Source organism: Hippocampus zosterae, chromosome 15 (assembly GCF_025434085.1).
Source record: "Hippocampus zosterae strain Florida chromosome 15, ASM2543408v3, whole genome shotgun sequence".
Taxonomy (NCBI): Eukaryota; Metazoa; Chordata; class Actinopteri; order Syngnathiformes; family Syngnathidae; genus Hippocampus; species Hippocampus zosterae.
In genome coordinates, this window is record NC_067465.1 from 14256654 (window position 1) to 14279372 (window position 22719).

Here is a 22719-nt window from a genome sequence, read left to right on the forward strand (position 1 = left end):
CCTCAAGTAACCTAACTCAAGAAAATACTATCCATTAATTTGGCCATTAACGTTGAATACTCTAATATTGCCCGAGTTTGCATGACGCTTACTTTATGTATATTTGAAAGACTGGACAAATAACTTCAAATGGGATCCTTTTCAAAAGAGTTGGGTCTGGGCTGACGATCTGGTAAAAGCAGTTTCTCGCACTAAAGGTCCATAAAGAACAAACATGGACAATCTAAAAGACCGCAACAAGCAGATAAAGAGGACTTATATGGCGCCACAAGAGGTCCTTGGATGCGTCTCGGTGTGAGTGTAGAGCAATTCCACATCGCATCAACAACATCTGATCATAGTCATGTGCCATGGCAACCAAGGTAATGAGGGACAATGGACAATTATTTTGTGCACACTGAAATGTTCCCGGATTCAACATATCTTCAATCTATCAACATTTCAAATAATGACAACTTTAAAATTGGGGATAAGGTATCTGATCACCACGGGCGGCCCTGACTGCATCTCATAGGGAGGGAAAAAAAGGAGCTCGATACAACAAACAACAAATAGCTCTTAGTTTGTTGTAAAAAAAAATACATTGAAAAAAACGATAAGATAAAGACTGCAGTGCAATAAAGCAGATATAAACAGCCTGCTGCTTAGCTGGTGTGAAATAGGACTTGGCTGGACCAAATGAGTATTAAAGAGGGAGAATTTTATGTTACTTCGCCTTTGAGATTTGGAGGATGGTGAATGAATTCAAAACGTGCGGGGAGCTTTTCAGAAAACACATTTCAAAAAGACAAAGTTAATATTTGTAAACGGGCGGCGGTTTAAACCAGCTTGTTTTGTATGGATGAAATTGAAAAACGGTCAGTGTGAGGAAGGGAGGTCGAGACGCAACAGACATGATGAGAGATTTGTTTAATTTGACGTGCTCTGCATCAAATCGATGCACCGTTGACAAGTCGTGCGACACTCGACACTTCTTTTAACTCGAATCCTTCTGTGTCTGTCTGTGGGCCCACAACAAACCAAACTTTTATGGAATACATTTTCTGTCAATTTAGGATCAGTCTTAGGATAGCAACAGACTGACTTTGGAGCAGCTGTTCCTTTATTTTTCTCCCGAATTGTGAAAATTCATTCTAAAGTGAAAAAGAATGTGGCAGCCTATATGTTTTGCAAATTCCCGTAATTAACGCCGAATGGAAGTTGTCATCATTCTATGATGGTATATGTCTTTTTCATGAATAATCACTGTTACCTAAGTTTACTTTTGACTTGGGCCCCGTGTCTGAGCCAAGACGGGAGCAACCTTCAGTGCTGCGAAAAAGTATTTGTGTGTTGTTGTTTTTTTATAGTTTCCCCTAGCAGCTTCTAAATGGTGATTTGATTTATTACGGGAAAACACTATTCAAAGTTACCTGGCCCTGTGTGACAAAGTACTTACCTCCTTTGTTAAATGATGAATTTAATGTCGCTTGACATTTTTCAGTTCATTTTCACTGGCCACACACAAGCCTGATTACCTCTCTTCAATCAAAAATGGAACATGTCCGACAAAATGAAGTTGTCCAAAAGATCTCAAAAAAACTGCAACAAAATGCTACTTTCCAACGAAACTCAAGAGAAGAAGAGAAATAAATTAACTGATATCTATTCATCTGGAAAGGTTTAAGAAGATATTCCTAAAGTTTCAGAAGTCTAGCGAACCCAGGTTCGAGCCATTATCCACAATTTGAGAAAGCATCGAATGAGGGAGGCCAGCCTACAGATGTACCCCGAGGAGCACAGATACAACTCATGAAAAAGATACCTGAGGCAACATCTGAAGAACTGCTGGCCTCCCTCGCTTAGTCAGTTTTCATGACTCAATGGGGAGGAGACTGGACATCCATGGCAGAGTTTCCATGCAAAAATTTCCGTTGACCAAAATGAACAGCGTCTCACTTTTGCAAAAACACATCTGAATGATTCCCAATACTTTAGAGAGAATGGACTGCTGACCTGAATGTTATACCTTTTGGAAACTGTGTGTCTCGTCACATCTGGCGTAAACCAAGCACTGCATTTCAGAAAAAAAGAATATCATCCCAACAATCAAACATGGTGATCGTTTGGGGGGTGCTTAAATACTTCAGGAGGTGGATGACTTGGTGTGATTGATGGAGCAATGTATTATGCTCCATTCCAAAAAATCCTGGGGGAGACAGTTTAACCAGTTCATGAACAAGGTAAAGCGTGCTGAGCTTTTGCGATGTTCTTTAGTTCTTGCTGATGTGGGCTGGCTGATGTTATTGGGGGGAAAACTTTGAATATTTTTTTTTCATTAATATATATATTTTTTTTTTAATCACCATTCAAATACTGCATTTATGTTGACTTCTGATATTTGCGTTTGTTTGATGACCTTTAACAATAAAGTCTGAATACTATGCAAAAAGGATTTTGAGAAGGGAGCAAACACTTTTTCACGGCGCTGTACACATGGATGGACACAAAATTGTGAGCGAGCAAACGGCTAATAGAATGCAAATCATCAAAGACGGAACATGATGCAAGATGTAAATATTCCACAGGGAACTCATGGCGGTAAGATAACACATTCCGAGCATGAAAGATGAATAAAAGAAAGACAAATTGTGGACAAAGCATCACAGACTATTGATGCAGATTTAACTACTGTTTGCCCTGATGCTGCAGTCAAAGTCCCACATGTCAGTGGTGGTTAATCAAATTAATTCAAATTTAAAATATCTCACTTGTTTTCAATCTAGTATCTGGGAATTGAAAAATATTCGGAACATATCTGAATCCAATTACCAAGAGACATTTTCATTTTCACGTTCTCAATGGGTTGCTGAACTTTAATGGAAAAGGCAGTCAGGCAAATAAATGTTCAAGGCACGTCTTTGAGTCGAACAACCCGAACAAAAAGCTTTTTTTATTCTTTTGGTGCGTTCAAACTACCGGTATTAACCTTTTGCAGTGAATTATTTCATCTCAGGAGTCTTGCATTCTTCACTGAAGCAAAAAAATATATAGATATTCTTACTTTGTTATCCCTAATGAATGTTACCTTAGTCGAATCTCAGAATCCTTTGGCTGATTTCAGAATTAAAGTTTGAGCACAAAATGTCGATCAGAGCAAATGACAGAATGCAAATGATGGTATGCAAAACTCTACTATAAATCATACTGCAGAATAACAATCCAAAAAACTATTAAACAATTAAAGATCTGTCACCGTTTCCATTAACCATATAAAAAAAAATTAAAAACAGATTTTACCCATACAATTATAATGGTCTTTTCAGTACTAATATTTGTTTTTGGGAGACAGTCATTGTGAACTGAGCTGTGGTTTATCACAATAATAACATGCACCCTCTGGCCACAAGTAATTACTAAAATTATGGCAGGGATAATTGCTTAAATCATTACCTTGAATATGCACGTGTACATCTGACCAGGCAGCAAAACAACAATAATTGTTACTATTAAGAGTAATGATTTTTCTGCTCTGGCCCTCGGTGAAGTATGAAGCTTTTTGCTCGCTCCCCCCCCCCCCTTTACTCCTCTGCTTGCTGACTTTGTCTAATGTCCTGTCTACTGTCTTGACACAGCCCCCGTATTTTTTCTTCCAAAAGACAAACCATGGAATAAGTCAGTTGGAGTCTCAGCACAATGGAAAAGAAAAAAAAAAACAACAACAACGGCGAAAGAACAGGCGGCGGGGGGGCCTTCTTGACCCTCTGGGACATTTGCTGCTTGGTCCACCAGCTTATATCCTTGGCAGAACTAGAGAATGGTGTGCTTGACAATATTGTCCGGAGAGGATGTGGAAGATTTCTACATTATTGGCCTTTTGAAAACAGGTGTCCGGCTGTTTGGTGTTAGCAGTTTCCTGACCGAGAGTACCGGTAGTCGTACCGACCTGGAAAATTGGTTGATTGATCAAGAATTCCCCAGATTGATGGGCTTTCCCCTGGATGGAAAAACCACACGGACGAAAGTTTTCTTACCCTTACTCCGCGAGCCTGTGACTGATTAGGTCTTGGACTTGACTGTTGGCACAATGTCAACATCTTTGCTGTATTCCCCTCCGTGGCACAGCTGGAGAGACTTGAGCGCACCTATTGTATGCAGCCCATTTCACAGATTGTGACAACCCCCCATCCTACCCTTCCTCCCCCACCCTGTTCATTATATGTTAAATCTCGAGAATTGTTGTACTGTGTTTTTAAATGCACACATGTACTGAGGTGTTTTTTCTCTGGGTCAGATCATCTTCCCATTTAAGGAAAATGGTTGGAGTAGATCGGGTATTTTTTTCCTCCTCTTCCCGACTGTTTTCCTTTGACGTCTAAGATATCGGGGCGCTTAACAGAGACCCGCCAGACTTCTCATTCTGCCTCCGCAATGTAGGCTATTGCTGTCATGTTTATGTTTCTCTGAACGGGTTGTAATTGGGAAGTTAATCCCCTGTGTGTGTGTGTGTGTGTGTGTGTGTGTGTGTGCGTGCGTGCGTGCGTGTGTGCGTGCGTGCGTGTGTTATTCTTTACTTGGCCAATAAATCTGATTCTGAATCTCATTCTGATCGCGACTGATGCTATCACTACATAATTTTACAAAGCAGAAGCTAGCATAATAATGGAAATGACAAGAGAAGCTTGCCAAATGTTTTCTCCCTGCCATGTCTGATGACATCTGGTGTCAAACTCAAGGCCCGGGGGCCAGATCTGGCCTGCCACATCATTTTATGTGGCCCGCAAAAGCAAATCATGTGCATTAACTTCCGTTATCCTTGCTAAAATCGTCTGTACCGGAATATCAAATTGGCACATGGAATAAATAACTTTTGCAATAATTTTGTTTACACTCACTTGAACAATAAGTGAACAAATGACTGACAACACTAGGTAGCTCCTTCAGCCAGAGACTGTTACACCCACGCTGCAAGAAGGAGAGATACCGCCGCTCGTTCCTACCGACTGCTATCAGGCTGCTGAATAAAAAATAAAATGATGTGGAAAACAATTGTAAATAGCACAGCCACCTTATCTATATCTATATTTATATTGCTCTTAATTGAACGGTGTACATCGAAACTGTAATATTTATTTTGTGAATGCAAACGCTTTGTTTTTCTTCTTTCTTCTTTGTACCCAATCTTGCTGCTGTAGACTGTACATTTCCCCAATGTGAGACAAATGAAGGTTATCTTAAAAAACAAACAGGGTTGACTGATTTCAAAACTAGTTATCCATCAATTTGGTCTGTACAAGTAATAATAACGATATGATGATTTATTCGGTCTCACTATCGTAATAACGACCCACCGAGAGAAGACGTCACTCCAAAGTGGTCCGCAACGAAAAAGAGTTTGACACCCCAGTAATGTAGTTGATTTCAATTTTATATTGTTGCATTATACAGTAGTTAACTTATGTTTATACTGTACATGCATGGCAGTTACTTAAAACAGTGCATTTACCGTTGATTAACGTTTTGCAAGGGTGACATCTGTGTTATCAGAAGTTTGTTGTTTTCTTTTCTTTACGGACTGTGTTCATGACTGAGGCTCCGGTGAAAATATACAGCATATATCTTCCAAATCTGTAGTAAGGGCACTCATGCTCCAAGCCAAGCAATATTCTTCTAATAGATGCCAAGAGAATAACATAGCTGCTGATGGCACGATATTAAGATGCTGCTAAACCAAGTAAACTCTTGACACATGGGGCTGACACATAATATTGTAGAGTTTTTGTACAATAAAGAAGAGAAGTATTCCCAAAGTTAACATAATATGCCTATATGCATAATAATATGTTAACATAATATTGACTCTGCCAACTCATTTTTACAACATGCTTTGGATGTCAGCCATAGCTGACCACTATTTCGATTTGCCCTTGGCCTCTCTATTCTACATGGCTTGTGACACAGCTCGCAAATGTATATTACGTCAAGTTAAATTGGTGCCATTTGGAACCGTGTGTCACATTTAGTCAGCCCGATTCATTTCACCCAGACCTGTGTTTGAGCCTCCTGGCACCTGCTGTCATGTCGACGATAACATGAAAAACAACATCCAGGCCAAATGTGATGATAACGCTCAAACCTACACGCATACAAAGAGGAATTGCCCAAAATGTACCGGTAGTCCGAAAAGACTTCATTTCACGTGGTCTTGTGTCAGAATGTGCAAGGCAATTCCATGATTACTCTCTGCGGTGTCCCATCCTTAACCAAAGGTGACACATCCAGGCTTCAGGAGATTAGTACGTAAAACACTTTGATGAAGCCATTTCTTAGGGAGACTCTGATGAATCCGAGCTGTACACCGTCTGTACGATGGAATGACCCAAAGGTGTGTCAATTAAGAGTTCAACCACCAGTTTCTAAAAAAAAAATGTAACACCAAACGTCAGTTCAAATCGTCAGCACATCATGTAAGATTCTAGCAAACCCAGCAAGCTTTGCCCTCACTGACCGAGGAGGATTAACAAAAGTGCGATATCAGACCGTAGTGATGACGATGACAGTATTTATTCGGAAATGCAATTTATGACTAAAGCCAAAGGTGTGCTCTTATACAGCCCACCAACAGACAAACATACAAATTACAGTACCGTATATTAGTTCTAGCATCAAGGCGACAAACACTTTTCTGCCACCTCATCGTCTGTCAGGTCTTCAAAGCATGTTAATATTTTTGCTTGACTTGGTTTCATAAACTGTTTAGATTTATAAGAATGAGAAAATACTACTAAAAAAAAACTACTTCACATTTCTAACAATGACAGTGTGACCTTGGGACACATGACTTCAGTGCATTATAAAAAGGATTTCCAAGTTTGAAAAACTCAACCAGCATTATGAAACAATGCTGTGGCTCCAATGTAGTAGAAATGCACCTTTTACCCTTCAGATGTAGTTTCACAAACACTTGCTGATGACACCCAATTAGCCGACGTAACCGCAGCAATGGGACACTTGATCACACAACCTGAGCCTTGACCGCGGTGAATGCGCTACACACGCTGGTTATACAAACTGCGGGAATGCTTTGCCAACAAGTGTGGTAAATGGACTTCATTGATTAACCTTTGGACTTTTCAGAAAATATGTTGCAAGTACCGGAATGCAGCACCAAGAAAAGCAGAGCCAGATCTCGACGGCTATAAGGAGATGGCTGCGTGCATGCGCCCTAAACTACAGGTGACCCAGGCTGAACCGCGGTCTGACACTGCCATCTACGAACCAAATTAGGTACTTTGCGACAGACATCTTAAACCCACTCATTCTATGTCGAATGTCCACTCAAATCTATGTCGAGAGAGTTGTCGTACCTCAACTGGACGCACCGACCACGTGCTTGCCGCCATGGCAGCAAGAAAACCTGCTGGCAGCACATCCGTCAAAGTAACGCCTGTCCTACAAACCCTAGAATTCATTCATTCATTCATCTTCCGAGCCGCTTGATCCTCACTAGGGTCGCGGGGCCCTAGAATTCAACAAAACTAAATTTATTGATATGCAAAGTCACACTTGAACCCTAACCAAATCAAGATCACATGTTCCTATTGACGAAAAGGTTTTTGACAGGTTCCAAGAGCAGATCATGACAGTTTTGGCTATAAATTATAACAAAACTGTGCTTTTTTTATTGTAAGTGTGTTGGAGGCAAATGACAAACTGCCTTGATAGTGAGATCAAAAATGTTTGCGACGTTGTCTTTTTTTATGATTTGCCCTGTAAAAAATATATATATTTAAAAGGATCAAAATAGTTCCTGACATGAGAGACGTGACAGCTTTCACCTCCAAACACCATCATCATCCGCACTTGATGCAATTCTTCCTTCTTTTTATTCAAGGTCAAAGCTCATCACTCCCACCAGTCGTTTGCATTGTAAATTTTGTTAGGTCTGTGGGTATATTTGAATAATTGGAATTCTTCGGTAGTAAAAGTGTACGGTATTGGTATACTCCCATGAATGATAATGATGTGGTTTGAAGAGTGTCCTGCAAGTGACTGGCGACCACTCCAGGGTCTTCTACCCCGTTCCATGCCATGCAAACATAATGACAATATTCACGCTTTGTCACTCCTCCAATTTGAATTCCAGCTCAGTTCGATTGAAATATCCTTCTGCAATATGTCACGATGATGGATGAACACCCCATGAACACGGCTTCAATTCAAAAGCAGATGATAGCCATGTTGGTCACACTTCAGCAGTGCTTCAAATAATATCCCTGACGCTGACTCAAATTGTTCAGAATGTTTTTTTTTTCTTGTACTTTTGTATCCTACTCTTTGCTTTAAGAGACTCTAAAATGCATCATTGTGATAAACACGCAGATCTATAATTGACTTGAAATGTTGCATCCAGAAGGCCTAGTGGTCGAATGGTTTGCGCCGTCGACCTCACAGTGCAGAGGTCATGAGTTTGATCCCGGCTCCGGCCTCCCTGTGTGGAGTTTGCATGTTCTCCCGGGGCTTGCGTGAGTTTTCTCCGGGTACTCCGGTTTCCTCCCACATTCCAAAAACATGCATGGCAGGCTGATTGAACACTCCAAATTGTCCCGAGGTGTGAGTGTGAGCGTGCAATTGGCTGGCAACCGGTTCAGGGTGTCCCCCGCCTACTGCCCGAAGACAGCTGGCATAGGCTCCAGCACACCCGCGACCCTTGTGAGGAGAAGCAAATCAGAAAATGGATGAAACATTCATTCATTTTCCGGGCGATATACCCAAAGGGCAAAAATAGACAAACATTTGTAGGTAGAGACAATTTTGAGCGTTCCATTCGCATACCATGCATGTTTTTGGAATGTGGAAGGAAACCGGAGAATCCGGAAAAAAACAACACAGGCATGGGGAGAACATGCAAATTCCACACAGGAAGGCCGGAGCAGGAATCAAACCCTGCACCTCTGCGTTGTGAAGCCGACGCGCTAGCCAGTCGTCCACCGTGCCGGGATCAAATGTTTTAATGAAACGCTATGCATCACTAGACAGAATCTCATAAACCGCTGACTGACAGGAGCCTCATCTGAATTTCTCAAGTCCTTCCACAAGTCATCAATTTTGTTCCAAAGATTTGAACATAACCCTGCGACTTGTTGCTGGCCAGTTCAGGGTTTACCTCGTCTCGGCTGACTTTCAGCTGGTATTGACAACAGCTCATCAGCGGCACTTATGAGGATCAGCGATCAGCAAAAAAAAAAAACGGATGGATGGATTTAAACATAAACAAATGCAATGATGTTTCGATTGTTGTTGAACAAGGGAACCCTTAAGAGCAGCTCTGATTCTAATCAACACAGGGCATTAATGACAACAGTAGAGCGACCGATCTCTTCAACAAGCTGTTATTAGTTCAGTCTTATTTGGAAGTTCATTAAAGAGATCGAATCAGAAGTCAAATTTGCTAACATGCATCATATCAAATGATCCAAGTTGGCTGATAGTCAAGTACGGTACAGGGGAAAGTTTTCATTTCAACAACAAAAAAACCCCACTGATGACTGCAGCACGTCAAGCAATATCGTCAAGCAAAATAATAATAATCAAGGGTACTGTGGAGGCATTTCACCATAGAGGAATTGTACTCTCCGAGCCAGAAGAAGATACATCTGGGAAATAAAGACCATGCATTTAGTGTCACTCACCGTGCTGAAGTTTACGGAGTAGCAATCCTCCCCGCGAAAGGTGCACTGTAGTAACATATCGCCGATGTCATGACCGGTGCGATTATAGAAATCAGTCATGTTGAAGAGTTTGGGCTTAAAGTTCTGGAAGTTGGCTTTCTCCTTCAGGGCAGCCAGAACCTCCGGCTCAGCCAAATGTGGGTTGGCTATTTGGTAGTTATTATTGAGGAGGGCCAGAAGCTCCCCCACGTGATAGAGGTCATTACGGGTGATTTTGGAAAAGCGGAACTCGTTGAGGTTACAGAAGGTAATGGCGGGAAAGGTGAGGTTGGTGGCCGCCACCTCATCCAGCTTGGTGACGTGAGGGTACTCCAGGTAGTAGGACACTCGATCCATGCACACCAGCAGCAGTAAGCAGAGTGAACCCAAAAAGGAAAGAGTCCAGAGGAACCGGCGGAATGTCATGTGTCCATAAGAGAATATGTGACTCATGCCGTGCAGCGTGGATATGTTCGCAAAAGCTTGCAGGTTGGACGGCCTGGCGCTCTCGATGCTTTCCTCGGAGCTTCCTTTCATGGCTGCCGCCTGATGCTCAACCAACTTCGGCGAAAAGACTTTGCTTAGCAACAGCGGCAGCACAATCCACGCGGCGGTGTCAGTCGCGCCGCAGCTTTACGCCCCTCAATAGCAACGCGAACGCTCTCGGGAAACGGCTACATGAGTGTCTGGCAGTTTCTGGAACTCTTTCTTTTCATGGCAATTCGCCTTCCATTGTTTGTCAGCTGTTCCTCGCTGATTTGATTCGATGCAAAACTGTGTGTGTCTACTCGGTTGCCTTTTTTTCATGGAACCAAACACAATGACAGGTCCAGAAACACCCACTTCAACCCAAAAGCAATGCCGCCTGCTCCCTTTTGTGGTGTGAATAGAGTGTGGAAGAACACAAGAGACCAGAATGTAAAGAAAGAGGCAAGAGATGAAGGGGATGGAGGGAGGAGGGGGGGCTGCAATGAAAAGGGCTAGCTGTTGAAGAGAAGTACGAAGCCTCAGCCGTCAGTGGGACCCTTTTCCTCCTTCAATCGGGAATGCCTCTACATTGCTGTGATGATAGAAGGCAATGATTTTGTGAATGAAGGGAATAAGGAGAGAAAGGGGCTCACGAGTCCCTCATCGCCACTTCTCTTGTCACTCAGATCTGTCTTCAAGCTTCTTCTTGTTTTGTCCAGAAACGAAAATGAGGGTGTGGGATGGGAGGGGGTGTCAGAGACCTCCGAACAGTCCACCACTGTGCTTGACAACCGCTGCTCGCAGCTTCCACGCAGGATCTACTTCCTCACTTGCACAAATCCTTTAGTTAACGGGAAGACCACCGCTTGATGGTTTACGACCAGCCCTGGCCGACGCAGTCGCTAAAGCCGCTCTGGAGACCTCCAGCTTTACTCCTGCGAACATACAGATTTATATTCGCTTCCTCACCAGCACCAGCGCAACCGACAGCCCCCCCCTCTTTTATCGCTCTCTCTCCCGGAGACTGTACCCCTCTCTCCCTCCGCCTCCTCTTTAGTAGTCAGGATCCATCCCACTGCTGAATGGCTGCTTTGCTTGTGTGCCTGTGCTCACAAGCCAAGTCGTTCAATCTGGACACCACCTTGGCTCTGTGTGATGGTTCGCTATTGATGTAACGCGTTTGTGCAAACATGCCACAGGTTACTTTCCATATATATTGCTGAAACGTAGCCTTTTTTTTATACACTATAGTCACTTCAACATAATGGAACAATAGGAACAATCTGTTCTTGGAGTTGCATATTTCTATGTAGAGAGGTGAGAATCGCGATGATGGTTCAATAGCGCAATTTGTGCCAAGAATAACAATACCATGAATACCACAAAGTGGTAATTATCCATCCATCCATATTTTCTGATCCGCTTATGCTCACACGGGTCGCAAGGGGTGCTGGAGCCTATCACAACTTTGGGCAGTAGGCAGGGGACACCCTGAACTGGTTGACAGCCAATCACAGGGAACACGAGCAACCATCTACACTCACACGCACAAAGAGGGACAATTTAGAGTGCTCCATTAACCTGCCATGCATGTTTTTGGAATGTGAGAGGAAAACTGAGTTCCCGGAGAAAACCCACACAGGCACGGGAAAACATGCGAACTCCACACAGGAAGGCCGGAACCGGAATCTAACCTGGAGGAGCGTTATGCTAACCAGTCAACCAGCGGGCCACCGGCAGTAATTATGTGACACTTACTGTCCTGAAGGGAAAATGTTTTGCCATTCTGCCCCGAAATTCAACTCTCCCAAACTTTGAACCGTGAGGCATATTTTATAACCACTATCTCATGATGCTGTCGCTCAGTGACTCACCAGACAATACTATCGTCACATTTTGTGAATGACGTCAATACAGCTTTGAGACAACAATTGCTTAATTGCGTAGCGGGAGAACTCTGTAATACGTTGCAATTTAAAATGGGGAGAAATACTTTGTAAAACAAAGTAACAGTGATCTACTACAATCATGACGATGTTGAAGCCAGTGATGGGAAATAACTCGCAATACTTTAACTTGTTTTTCCGACAGTACTATCATGGTGAAATAATCACATGTTAAAGGAAATGTTGGAGTGGGGGAATTCTCCACACACACACACAGTGTTTGGGAATTGGCATCTTTTTGCTGGCATATTTCGCCAACAATTATGTCATTATACACTGCTTGTTATAGTGGTGAATAATCATCTATGATTGATGCTGGTAAGATGGGAAAAATCAAGCTACCTAAAAAACAGATGCCACAAGCTCAATTTTCCTGCCCAGCGCAAAGTCTAACGCAAAGTGCGGATTAAATGTGCATATGGATGGAGCTTTCTTTCTTTCTGTATTTTTGTCGATTATAAAGGGGAGTTTGCGCTGTTGGGGGCGTGAGCATCGCAGATTTGATTCTCGGCCAATGCAGGCGGGTTCTTTCATTCCCTTTAAATTCAGTGCAGGAGAAGAGGAAGCAGAAACGGGCTCACCAGAGTTTGTACAGGAGCTCGAAACACACCACATACATTTATAAGGAACCACAAGAAGATCATCACTTGCCAATGATGTGAGGTTGGCCAGGACAATCACAGATTCCTATTGTGAAGTGGACACTTCACCCTTTGATCATTTGTGTCAAAGTGTGAAAACTCCTACATAGCTGTGTTGCAGTCCAGGGGGTTGTTTTAAAACATATAATAAAGATGAGGATAATAACGATGAGCTCAATTAATTGATTTATGGAACAATCAATGTCATAAATGTGAAAAAAAATACAACAACATCTACCACACCTAACAATGGAGCACCACAACTTAGACTTGCTCCAAAGGGGTCTTAAGTCTACTTTGATCCATGAAATTGTCAGGAGTGCTGGGGGCATGAAAGGAAATATTTTTGGTCTGCTGGAACGTCAGCGTGACACAGCACAGCCTGCCGAATTACTAAACACGGTAAACTAAACTTGCCCCCGCACAAAAATCACAATGTACCAGTTTTTACACCAAGCACACAGTCGAAGGCTGACATCAGACCACACAATTGTAGACCAATCTTGAGCCGACAGTATTTTAGTGGCTGGTTTTGTGTCATTGAACAGCGAGTTTCTGGCTTGAACAGAAAACTGGGCAATTTTCATTTGGGTCAAAAGTTCACGACAATGCGGTGTGAAACCTTTTCATTCCTCCCTGCAACAAACATTTAATTCAGTGGCAGCCCAGGCATGTGAAATCTACATAACAATCGGTGAACTGTCAAGGATCTGATCACAGCTCACGGGGATTAAATCAATATTCTGCCTTGGTAACCAAGCACACAGACTGTAGCAACCATTATGATGGCATGATGTAGCAACCCAATTGCAGTTTATCTCCAAAAAATAACAAAATAAAAAGGAAAAGATACTTAGTCATGCTCCCGAACATGAAAATGTAACTTCATGCCTTGAGGGACAAGCTGTTGACATCCACCTACGTTGGTGTAGTGAAGAGGTAAAATGACTGCAATTTCACGACCATGCGGCACATTTTCGCTTCCAATCAGACAGTAAACAAGACAGAAGGACTCTGTCCACCAATGTCATCTTTACTGTCTTACCTTATATAATGGATATGCAAGAATGTACAATACTATTTTGTTATAGTATCCGGTGGAAAGATTACGAAACTCTAATTTCAATTCTACATAAACCAGTGTGCCTGTTGTTGCAGATTGCAGCATGAACGTGGTGGACTTTTCAGCAGTAATTGGTTTTCAAGGAGATGGAGAAATGCACAACTTTATGCACTGAATAACAAGTAGTAGGCCAACCATTTAATGCACCAATATGCACCACTTTATTGGAGGGATTTTGACAATCAACAAAATGATTTAGTACAATCCAATTGTGGTCTGAACAAACACAATGTTGATGTAGGCAAATACAGTGGAACCTATGTGGGTGAACGCCTACAAATGCCACAGATGTTTAAAAAAATAAATAAATTAAAAAGTGACGCACACACAACAAGGAACATGAACATAAAGATCCACAAATGGAATATAGTGCAAATACAAGATATGTATGAATTAAATATAAATTGCATACACACAAAAAAATCGTTATCAAGCAATCACTAATGTAATGTGAAAGCATCACGGCTAATGACTTGTGTGAAAATGACCAGAGAACTGACTACTTTGTCTTGATTTCAGTTGAATTCTACAGTTATTAAAGCAGGGTTGGGGCTGCGGAGGCCAGGAGGCAGAAAAACGCATCACGTTTAAAGCATCAGGGCCATGTCATGTTTGTTTTTTCTTCTTTCTTCTTTCTACCCACATTCTTGCTGCTGGAGGCTGTAAATTTCCCCAGTGTGCGACGAATAAAGGATATCTTATCTTATGTCGACGTTAGCACAGGACGCCACATGTATATGGAATGGACGGCCGTTATTCATGGGGGATAAGGAAAAGGCTGGCCCGTGAATACCAATTATCCACTTATAATTCATGCCTGGTAGAAATTCATTCATTCATTCATTCATTTTCCGAACCGCTTCACCCTCACGAGGGTCGCGGGCGGTGCTGGAGCCTATTCCAGCCGTCTTCAGGCAGTAGGCGGGATATACACCCTGAACCGGTTGCCAGACAATCGCAGGGCACACACAGACGAACAATCATCCGCGCTCACACTCACACCTCGGGACAATTTGGAGTGTTCAATCAGTCTGCCATGCATGTTTTTGGAATGTGGGAGGAAACCGGAGTACCTGGAGAAAACCCACGCAGAACATGCAAACTCAACAGAGTGAGGCTGGAGCTGGAATTGAACCCTGTGAGGTCGACGCGCTAACCACTGGACCGCCCCCCAGTAGAAATAACTTTAAAAAATAAAACCAAAAAGTTGAGGAAAAAATGCTGATGGACCACCAATGAGGATTTTCCAGGTATGTATGTGCTCTCTCTCTCTCTCTCTCCCTCTCTCTCTCTCCCTCCCTCCCTCCCTCCTTCGAACACATTCAACATGGTGCATTATTGCCACGGTGGGCATTGTAGGTAAATTGGAATCATGCCTTGGCTAGAGAAAACTTGTAGGCAGTGAGTCTGAGTTACCGGGGAATAAATAAACTTCTTGTCCTATTACGGACTGCCTGGTTGAAATGTTAACCAAAATCATAATGTGGAGTGTGTATAACTTATTCTTCCTTTTGAGACATTCAATGATGCTGGCTATTGCACTCCAGATTTAGAGTCAGAGGAACTTAATTTATCGCTTCATTAATGGAATAAACAAAGACCTTGTTGGTGCTGCTGAGCCTCCAGAGCCCATTAATCACATCAAGTAAAAGAAGTGATATCAATTCTTCACACAATGCAGGAGTGGTCGGATCATGATTACTTGACACTTTAGGGTAACCTCCCAATCGATGAGTTGATTGCAACACTCACCTCTATTCATGAAAACTGGGTTGGAAAGGCATGCAAGTAGTTTCCTCTGCAGAGTAGTGGACCAAGCCCCCCTTCTTATCTCTCATGCTGACAAATTGTGTATTGGTCAGTTTTTCTGTTGCCATCTGCAGAGAGACAGCTGAACACGCACCACCAATTAGGAAGGGATTGGCCGCTCAGTACAATTTGAGCAATGCAATGAACTCAACATCAATTACAAACATCACCATTCTACCTGGCAAAGGCTCTCTAAAAACACTTCTTTCACAGATAGACAACCTGTTAGGTTTGCCTAGCCGGGTGACATTAAGATTAAGATTAAGATTTCCTTTATTTGTCCCACACTGGGGAAATTTACAGCCTCCAGCAGCAAGAATGTAGAAAGAAGAAAGAAGAAAAAACAAACAAACACAGTTCAACTAAATTAACTTATTAAATACAAATTATAAATTATGAATTAACTGTTGATTACTAATGCTAATTATTAACACTACCTATTTTGGGGGGTGCTTTAAGCTCTTCCCGTACATTTTCCTGAAGGTTAAGCATGTCATCTTCCTGATAGAGTATAATGTTAAAAACCTCAAAGGTTTATCACACTGAAAAGTCACTTGTTGCAAAGAATGACCCAAATGCATGTACGCAGTGCAAGCAAATGATAAATTTTGATGTTACCCATCCTATTTTATTATAAAACAAGACCATAAAACAGACACAGATAGTCGACATGATTGCTAAAGCTTTTTTGACAACCAACTCAGGTCAGGTGAAAATGAAATGTAATTCGCCTAATAGCCTGGAGGGGGCGAAATAAATACACAAAACATACACCACATGTATCCAAGAAACGGTAATAGTCTGCCACATAGTGGATAAAATTACTCAGTGCAAATATTGGTTCTTTTTTCAATCGACTAAAACTAGTTAAGATTACCAGACACAGACGTACGAACTCACTTTTTTCCAGCTTCTGCCTCCATTGTTGTGAGACATTTGTGACGTCCACTAATTATGCAGCGTGCAAGGGCAAACAGGTGAGCTTTATTAGCCACTAATGGCTTCACGCCCAATAAATTGAAGTTCACGAGAAAGGGCAATGGGAGAATCGTTCCCAAACAACGTGTTAAACAATTGTGGTCAAGAACAACTACAACAATAATGTCGAATGACATTTCAAAGAAAAGGGGCAAGAGTTCCGGTGAGAAAAGGGCCAAGAAAAAGGTCAAACGTAAAGAGACGTACGCCATGTACATCTATAAAGTTCTGAAACAGGTGAGCAACAACTTTGACTTGTGTTTTTTAACCCGGCTGGCCATTTGGGTTCATACCACTTCCGTTGATGTTGTCATCTTTGTTAACTTTCCAAGGGTGGACAAAATTATCAGTAAAATATTGTTAACTGTACCTTTTTGTCTCTCTTTCTCTGGAAGCCGCTTTAGGGCAACTGAAACCTAATTGAACAATAAATTTTATCGTAGGTTTAATAAACTCGTATTTGGATTTTATAAAATCTGACCAGTGTAGTCGGCCTCAGTGTTCATTAAAAATGATACAAAGGCTTTATTCCTATTTATTTATTTATTTCAAACAACAAAGCGTGTGACGGAAAAGTGGTTAGGACTGCACGACTGTTTGTGTTTTATGTTGTGTGTTGTGTTTATTATTTTACTTTATGTTAACTGTTTTGTAAAGCGCTTTGTTACAGCTGCCGCTGTTGTGAAAGCGCTATATAAATCAGAATGTATTGTATTGTATTGTATTGTATTTATTATTGTAAGCCACTCTTAACATTATGCATTCTCAAGATAAACCTTGTGATTCAATATAAGAGAAACCCGTACATTACTTGAATGATTCAATTAAAATGTTAATTATTGCACGTAAAAGTTCGACCCTATGTTTAAAAAATAATTATCACAGATTAAATGCAAATGAGTTGAAATAAAACGTTAGATAACTGAACTGTACTACGGCAGAGATTATTTCAGTTACCACTAGAGGGAGCACGCGTACCATACCACATTTTGGGAAACATTGACATGATACTGCGCCCCACGTCCAGTGGAGCAAATGAATAATATAATTTAGATTTTTTTTTATAAAAGTGGAAGCTTCATCAGATGGCTGCAAAAAGACTGTTACTTGGTATTGGGGTGGGGGATTTAACTGTGAAAAACTTAATGAAGGAACAAAAACATTTTAATGTTGGAATATGCTAATAAAAAACAGTCCTCTGTATCTGGAGACCGAACTGTAGAAATCCCGCATGTTGGCTGCTTAATGTTCCAATCATCATAAGGACTGTGACATTTAGGTCCCAATACTCACTTTGATCCAACTTTATACGACTAATCCCAATAATATTTTAAGACTTTTTAAAAACCTGTGATTAGATGTATTTTAGCTGAAAGTGTATAATGATGAACAAAGCCTTGGAGTGACAGAGAAACGTGTTTATTGATTTAGGTTCATCCTGACACGGGCATTTCCAGCCGGGCCATGAGCATCATGAATTCGTTCGTCAATGACTTGTTCGAGAGGATCGCCACCGAGGCGTCGCGCCTGGCCCAGTACAACAAGCGGGCCACCATCACAAGCCGCGAGGTGCAGACCGCCGTCAGGCTGCTGCTGCCCGGCGAGCTGGCCAAGCACGCCGTGTCCGAAGGCACCAAGGCCGTCACGAAGTACACCAGCTCCAAGTGAAGAAGAGACCATATTGGCAGTTACCAATAAATGTCTTTCCCGGCCTCAACCGAATCGTCTTTGGCTCAGTAACGCAGCTGCGCGTTCACCACTAGATGGCGTCGTTGTACAGCTGTTTTTATTTCCGTACTGCATTGGAGTTTTTCAAAGGAGTCATAAGGCCCAACACATTGGGTTCATATAACAATAATAAGTCGTGGAACCTTATCAGAGCCGATGAAAACCTTCCGGAACGGTATTGTCCTCTTTTGATGGCTGCACAGTAGAACCGAAGTTATAAAGGGGAGAAGTCAAACAGGTGACCTATGATTGAAGGCTGTCATCACACCCAGAAATGATCGTGCAAGGTTGCTTTTGATCACACCCATCATTCATTAAAACACAAATCTATACATGCACGATGCCTCAAAATAAAATAACTCGATAGAATGGCTATGCATAGGTTAAATCGATTGCAATCTCCCAAGTTGCTCGAGGGAGCTGTGCCTCGCGAACGCTGAAAAAGACCAAGCTGGCCGCATGACACTTCAAAACAAACGTGTCACAGTTCTTCAGCAACATACTCGGTGCAATTATCACCCCACACCCCTCTTAGATTCCCCAAATGTCCATACTTTTCTACATTATGAATTTTCAATGGTCTAAAAAATGTATCACTTCAACCAAACACTTGTAAGTCTTCCACTGAAGAATTTAATTTTGCAGCAGCTCCTCAGCCTTCACATGCAGGTGCTCCAAAAATTCTCCACTCATAGTGGAAATTGGAACTCCTTGTTAACCAGCTTGACCCCCCCCCCAAAAAAACAAGCCCCCCCCCCCCCCCCCCCAGTTTAAAACAACTTTTTATCAGTGTACAACCTAGTCCACAGGTGTCAAACTCATGGCGGGGCAAGATCCCTTCAGCCGCAGTCACTGTATGTGGGCCGCAACAGCAAATCATGTGTCATCTTGCATGATCCTTGCTAAAATCTGTTCCGAATTGTCAAATAGGCATGTGTAGTAAACATTGAGATTTCGCAAAAAAAATTGTCACTCTGTTTACATTAACTTGAACAATAATTAAACTACTGGTGTTATAGTTTCCTAATTTCAAAACTAGTAAAACATTATTTTGTTGTGTACAAGTTAATAATGCAATGATTAAACATTTTTTGTGGTTTCACTGTCATAACGGCCATCCGAGGGAAGACGTACTGTAGCTCCAAAGTGGCCCATCCCTGTTTGACACCCGTGATCTAGTCAATCACGAACATATGGTAGCTCGGTAGAAAGTCAAAATTATAGTGAATACATAGATGAATAACAAATACGACTAGTATTAAAGGAAGAGTTTCCAATTAAAAAAATATATACAGCATATAGATATGATCATTTAAAACACACACACAGTATAATATAGCAACAGTAAAATGATTTGTGGGTGGGGGGGAAATCATCTTCATTGGATGTATTTATGCAGTCTGCATAAACATTTTGGTCTTTAACTACACTGTACAATATTTATTTACAGTATGCACTGTGTAATTTCTGTGACACTTTCAACCTGATTACCGGTACAAGGGAAAGGACATTGGCAGTTTCTGATGTAATCTTCATATAACATGGAAGGAAAAACAATGATATCGGTACATTAGGCTGTGAATAGCATCTGATCCAGAGGCTCCTTAAGTTCGTGTTGTGACACAAAACGGGTCAGAGGTTAATTTCTTTTGGGTTTCCACTTCATCCACCCACCCATTTTCCGATCCACTTTATCCTCTGAAGGGTTGCGGGGGATGCTGGAGCCTATCCCAGCCATCTTTGGGCAGTAGGCGTGGGACACCCTGAACCGGATGCCAGCCAATCGCAGGGTACACAGAGACGAACAACCATCCACACTCACACCGAGGGACAATTTAAAGTCTTCAATCATGCATGTTTTTGGAATGTGGGCGGAAACCGGAGTACCCGAAGAAAACCTATGCACGCCCGGGGAGAACATGCAAAACTCCACACAGGAAGGCCGGAGCCGGGATCAAACTCATGACCTCTGCACTGTGAGGTCAACGTGCTAATCACTGGATCACCGTAGCACCCGGGTTGCCACTCATCAGAGTGAATTGCTGTATTTTCCTGAAGATTCAGGACACACTTTTGCCTGCATTATCGTTAGTTTACCACAAGATGTATATATTTTTTTAAGTTCTGTAGGGAACCGTGTTTCAAATTTTGTTTTTTGAGCTGCAGAAGTTTAGGGAACCCTGCTATATAGGCCTACTATGTATTGTATACCAGAGATACATATACCATTTCACTGTGTGTCTATGTATTTTTGTTGTGGGTCATATGTAATATTCGATGCCAGCAACTTTGCTGATGATTATAATAGAAATTAAAGTTTTGTATTTCACCCCATTCCTCGACTTCCCGGCAATCGCGCCCATGCATAGTAGTAGTCAATACGCTGGCTGTCTCCGTTAAGCACGCTGCTATGAAACATATTATGGATGGGTGCATTAGTGACTGATGCACAGCCTGGGCTGGCTTGCCTTGTTTTTGTGTTGCGAGCACATCATTAGAAAATGTTCCACTTGGCAGGGAAGCACGTATTAACCGCTAGCACAATGAAATGAGGTTGTGATCGATGGTTAAAGTTATCCAAGACTATTATGCTGAAATATGAACCTCCCTTTTGTCACCATAAAGCAGAGAGCTATTTGCATGTTGATCAGTGCATCGAGAGACAATTGGAATCTGTGTTGCAATGTGTGGAGTGGGGCCCAACGCTCAAACAATATAGAAATGTAATCACGCTAGCCCAGAGTAGTTCGGAGCTGTGGTTTAATTTAATGCTCTATAAATTCATTTGGGTTCTCCAGAAACATGTCAAGCATCCTAAATAGACATTGGGTACTTTGCATTCAGCCACGTTGACAGCTTTTATGGAACTACGTAGCCATAAAAAACATTATTGATCGGCTATCAATAGACTATTTCATGACACTTAAATAAATAAAAGAATTTGAATGTCATCATTTTGGTTGGATCGAGCACAATATATACCGGGATACGCGTCACCTTCGGATTTGTTTGAATTTCAAAATTATTTTTCCATAAGAAATAATGATCAAATTCATTTGATCAAAAGTCAAACCTGTCACCATCATAAAACCTTTGGCGATCAATTGAAACTTAGCATACAAACCGTTGTGGGGATGGGATACTTCATAAAGATTCTGAGAACTGAGTTAACCACTGTCATATGTCAAAAAACAAAATAGTAGACGCTCTTCTTAACTGTAAATCTGAAAAGTCTGAGGCAAATAAAAATTCATCATGTGGAGCTAGCTAGCTAGCTGGATGGCAAACGTGAAGCGTTGATTCACAGTACACTTTACAGTACTTTGATAACAATTTCACGTGATAATATTGTTCATTTTTTACTTTCACATGATTTTGAAGGTAACTACTTCCCAGTTTTCGTACTAATTTATGCACTTTTTTGAAATTCATGATGGTGATGTCATTACAAGTAGCATCTACGATTTATCATGCCAGCCTATTAAAAAAAAAGTCATGATAGCTTCTTCTTTTCACCATTGTACTTTTGAGGTCAACACCGATATTTGCTGATGTGCTGCAGCCTGTTAGATTATCCGGTTAATTATTCCACTTGTCAACACCAGTTTTCTTTTTCCGACAAACTTTGCAGTACAATGAAACCTGACAGACATGCTCTAAAAACCTACACCGTCTTCTACAATTCTGCCTTAAACCAACAACAAATGAAATTGCAAATCCATTAGCATTTGATATTACTCTAATTACATTTCATCACGCTCACAGTATATTGAATGACTTCACAATGCGGCAGGAGGGCTGCAGTTAAATCTCCCTCGGTATGTGTGCCACAGTACTCCAAACAGCATTAAGAGGCACATAATCAGAGGGAACTAATTGCCAATGATTGCATAAATGAAGTGGCCCGCTTTCATCAGGACTGATGTTCAGCCTCTTACCACCTTGGGAGAAGAAGGCGCTTGACCAGAAAAGCAGAAAACCCATGAAGCTATACTGCTTGTGGCGGATAATATCAAGAAACAGAATATGTCCAACGGCAGGGGGGTGGTAGGAGATGGGGTTGCAGGTTATTGATGTTTTTTTGTTGTCATCAGAGTTGCTTCTACTTCATAGAGAAAAAGAAAATAAAAAATACCAAGGCCAACCATTTGAGAAATGAATCTACTGAAGTCTCTTTCTTTTTCCCCCCCATTAGTAAGTGTTTAGTTCAGCGTTTTAAATAATTGTGTTACAAGGAATGATATTTAAAATACATTTGGGAGCCAATGAGGCGGGAAAGTGCCTACATGTTTTGCTGATGACACCCGGGCCATTTGGAAGACATCAAAGTAGAGAGG

At 41.6% G+C, this 22719-nt stretch overlaps 3 protein-coding genes and 1 long non-coding RNA gene across 5 annotated transcripts in view; 2 read left to right on the forward strand and 2 right to left on the reverse strand.

Moving 5' to 3' along the window:
- asic1c (acid-sensing (proton-gated) ion channel 1c) overlaps positions 1-11159 on the reverse strand; it is a 93211-nt gene extending 82052 nt beyond the window's left edge. Inside the window, exon 1 of one of the 2 annotated variants that reach the window (XM_052088492.1) lies at positions 9672-11159. In XM_052088492.1, coding sequence (XP_051944452.1) covers positions 9672-10226 — 555 coding nt within the window. In that variant the 5' untranslated portion in view covers positions 10227-11159. The remainder of the gene's footprint in view (positions 1-9671) is intronic. The other variant, XM_052088491.1, reaches the window with a different exon arrangement.
- The window catches only part of LOC127616822 (uncharacterized), a 98864-nt gene extending 83905 nt beyond the window's left edge, over positions 1-14959 (reverse strand). Inside the window, exon 1 of the long non-coding RNA XR_007967209.1 lies at positions 14870-14959. This is a non-coding gene — a long non-coding RNA (uncharacterized LOC127616822). The remainder of the gene's footprint in view (positions 1-14869) is intronic.
- abcb8 (ATP-binding cassette, sub-family B (MDR/TAP), member 8) overlaps positions 1-22719 on the forward strand; it is a 234825-nt gene that overhangs the window by 100982 nt on the left and 111124 nt on the right. The window lies entirely within an intron of this gene.
- Positions 16493-18384, forward strand: zgc:92591 (uncharacterized protein LOC436997 homolog). The gene is made up of 2 exons (XM_052088599.1): positions 16493-16891; positions 18086-18384. Exons 1-2 carry the CDS (start codon positions 16778-16780, stop codon positions 18320-18322), a joined length of 351 nt encoding a protein of 116 aa, XP_051944559.1. The 5' UTR covers positions 16493-16777; the 3' UTR covers positions 18323-18384.

What these genes read in the sequence shown, in the direction of transcription:
- zgc:92591 (XM_052088599.1), top strand. Translation starts at nt 16,778, where the DNA reads ATGTCGAATGACATTTCAAAGAAAAGGGGCAAGAGTTCCGGTGAGAAA. An exon ending in TCTATAAAGTTCTGAAACAG is followed by an intron (nt 16,892 to 18,085) that starts GTGAGCAACAAC and finishes TTATTGATTTAG; the next exon opens with GTTCATCCTGACACGGGCAT.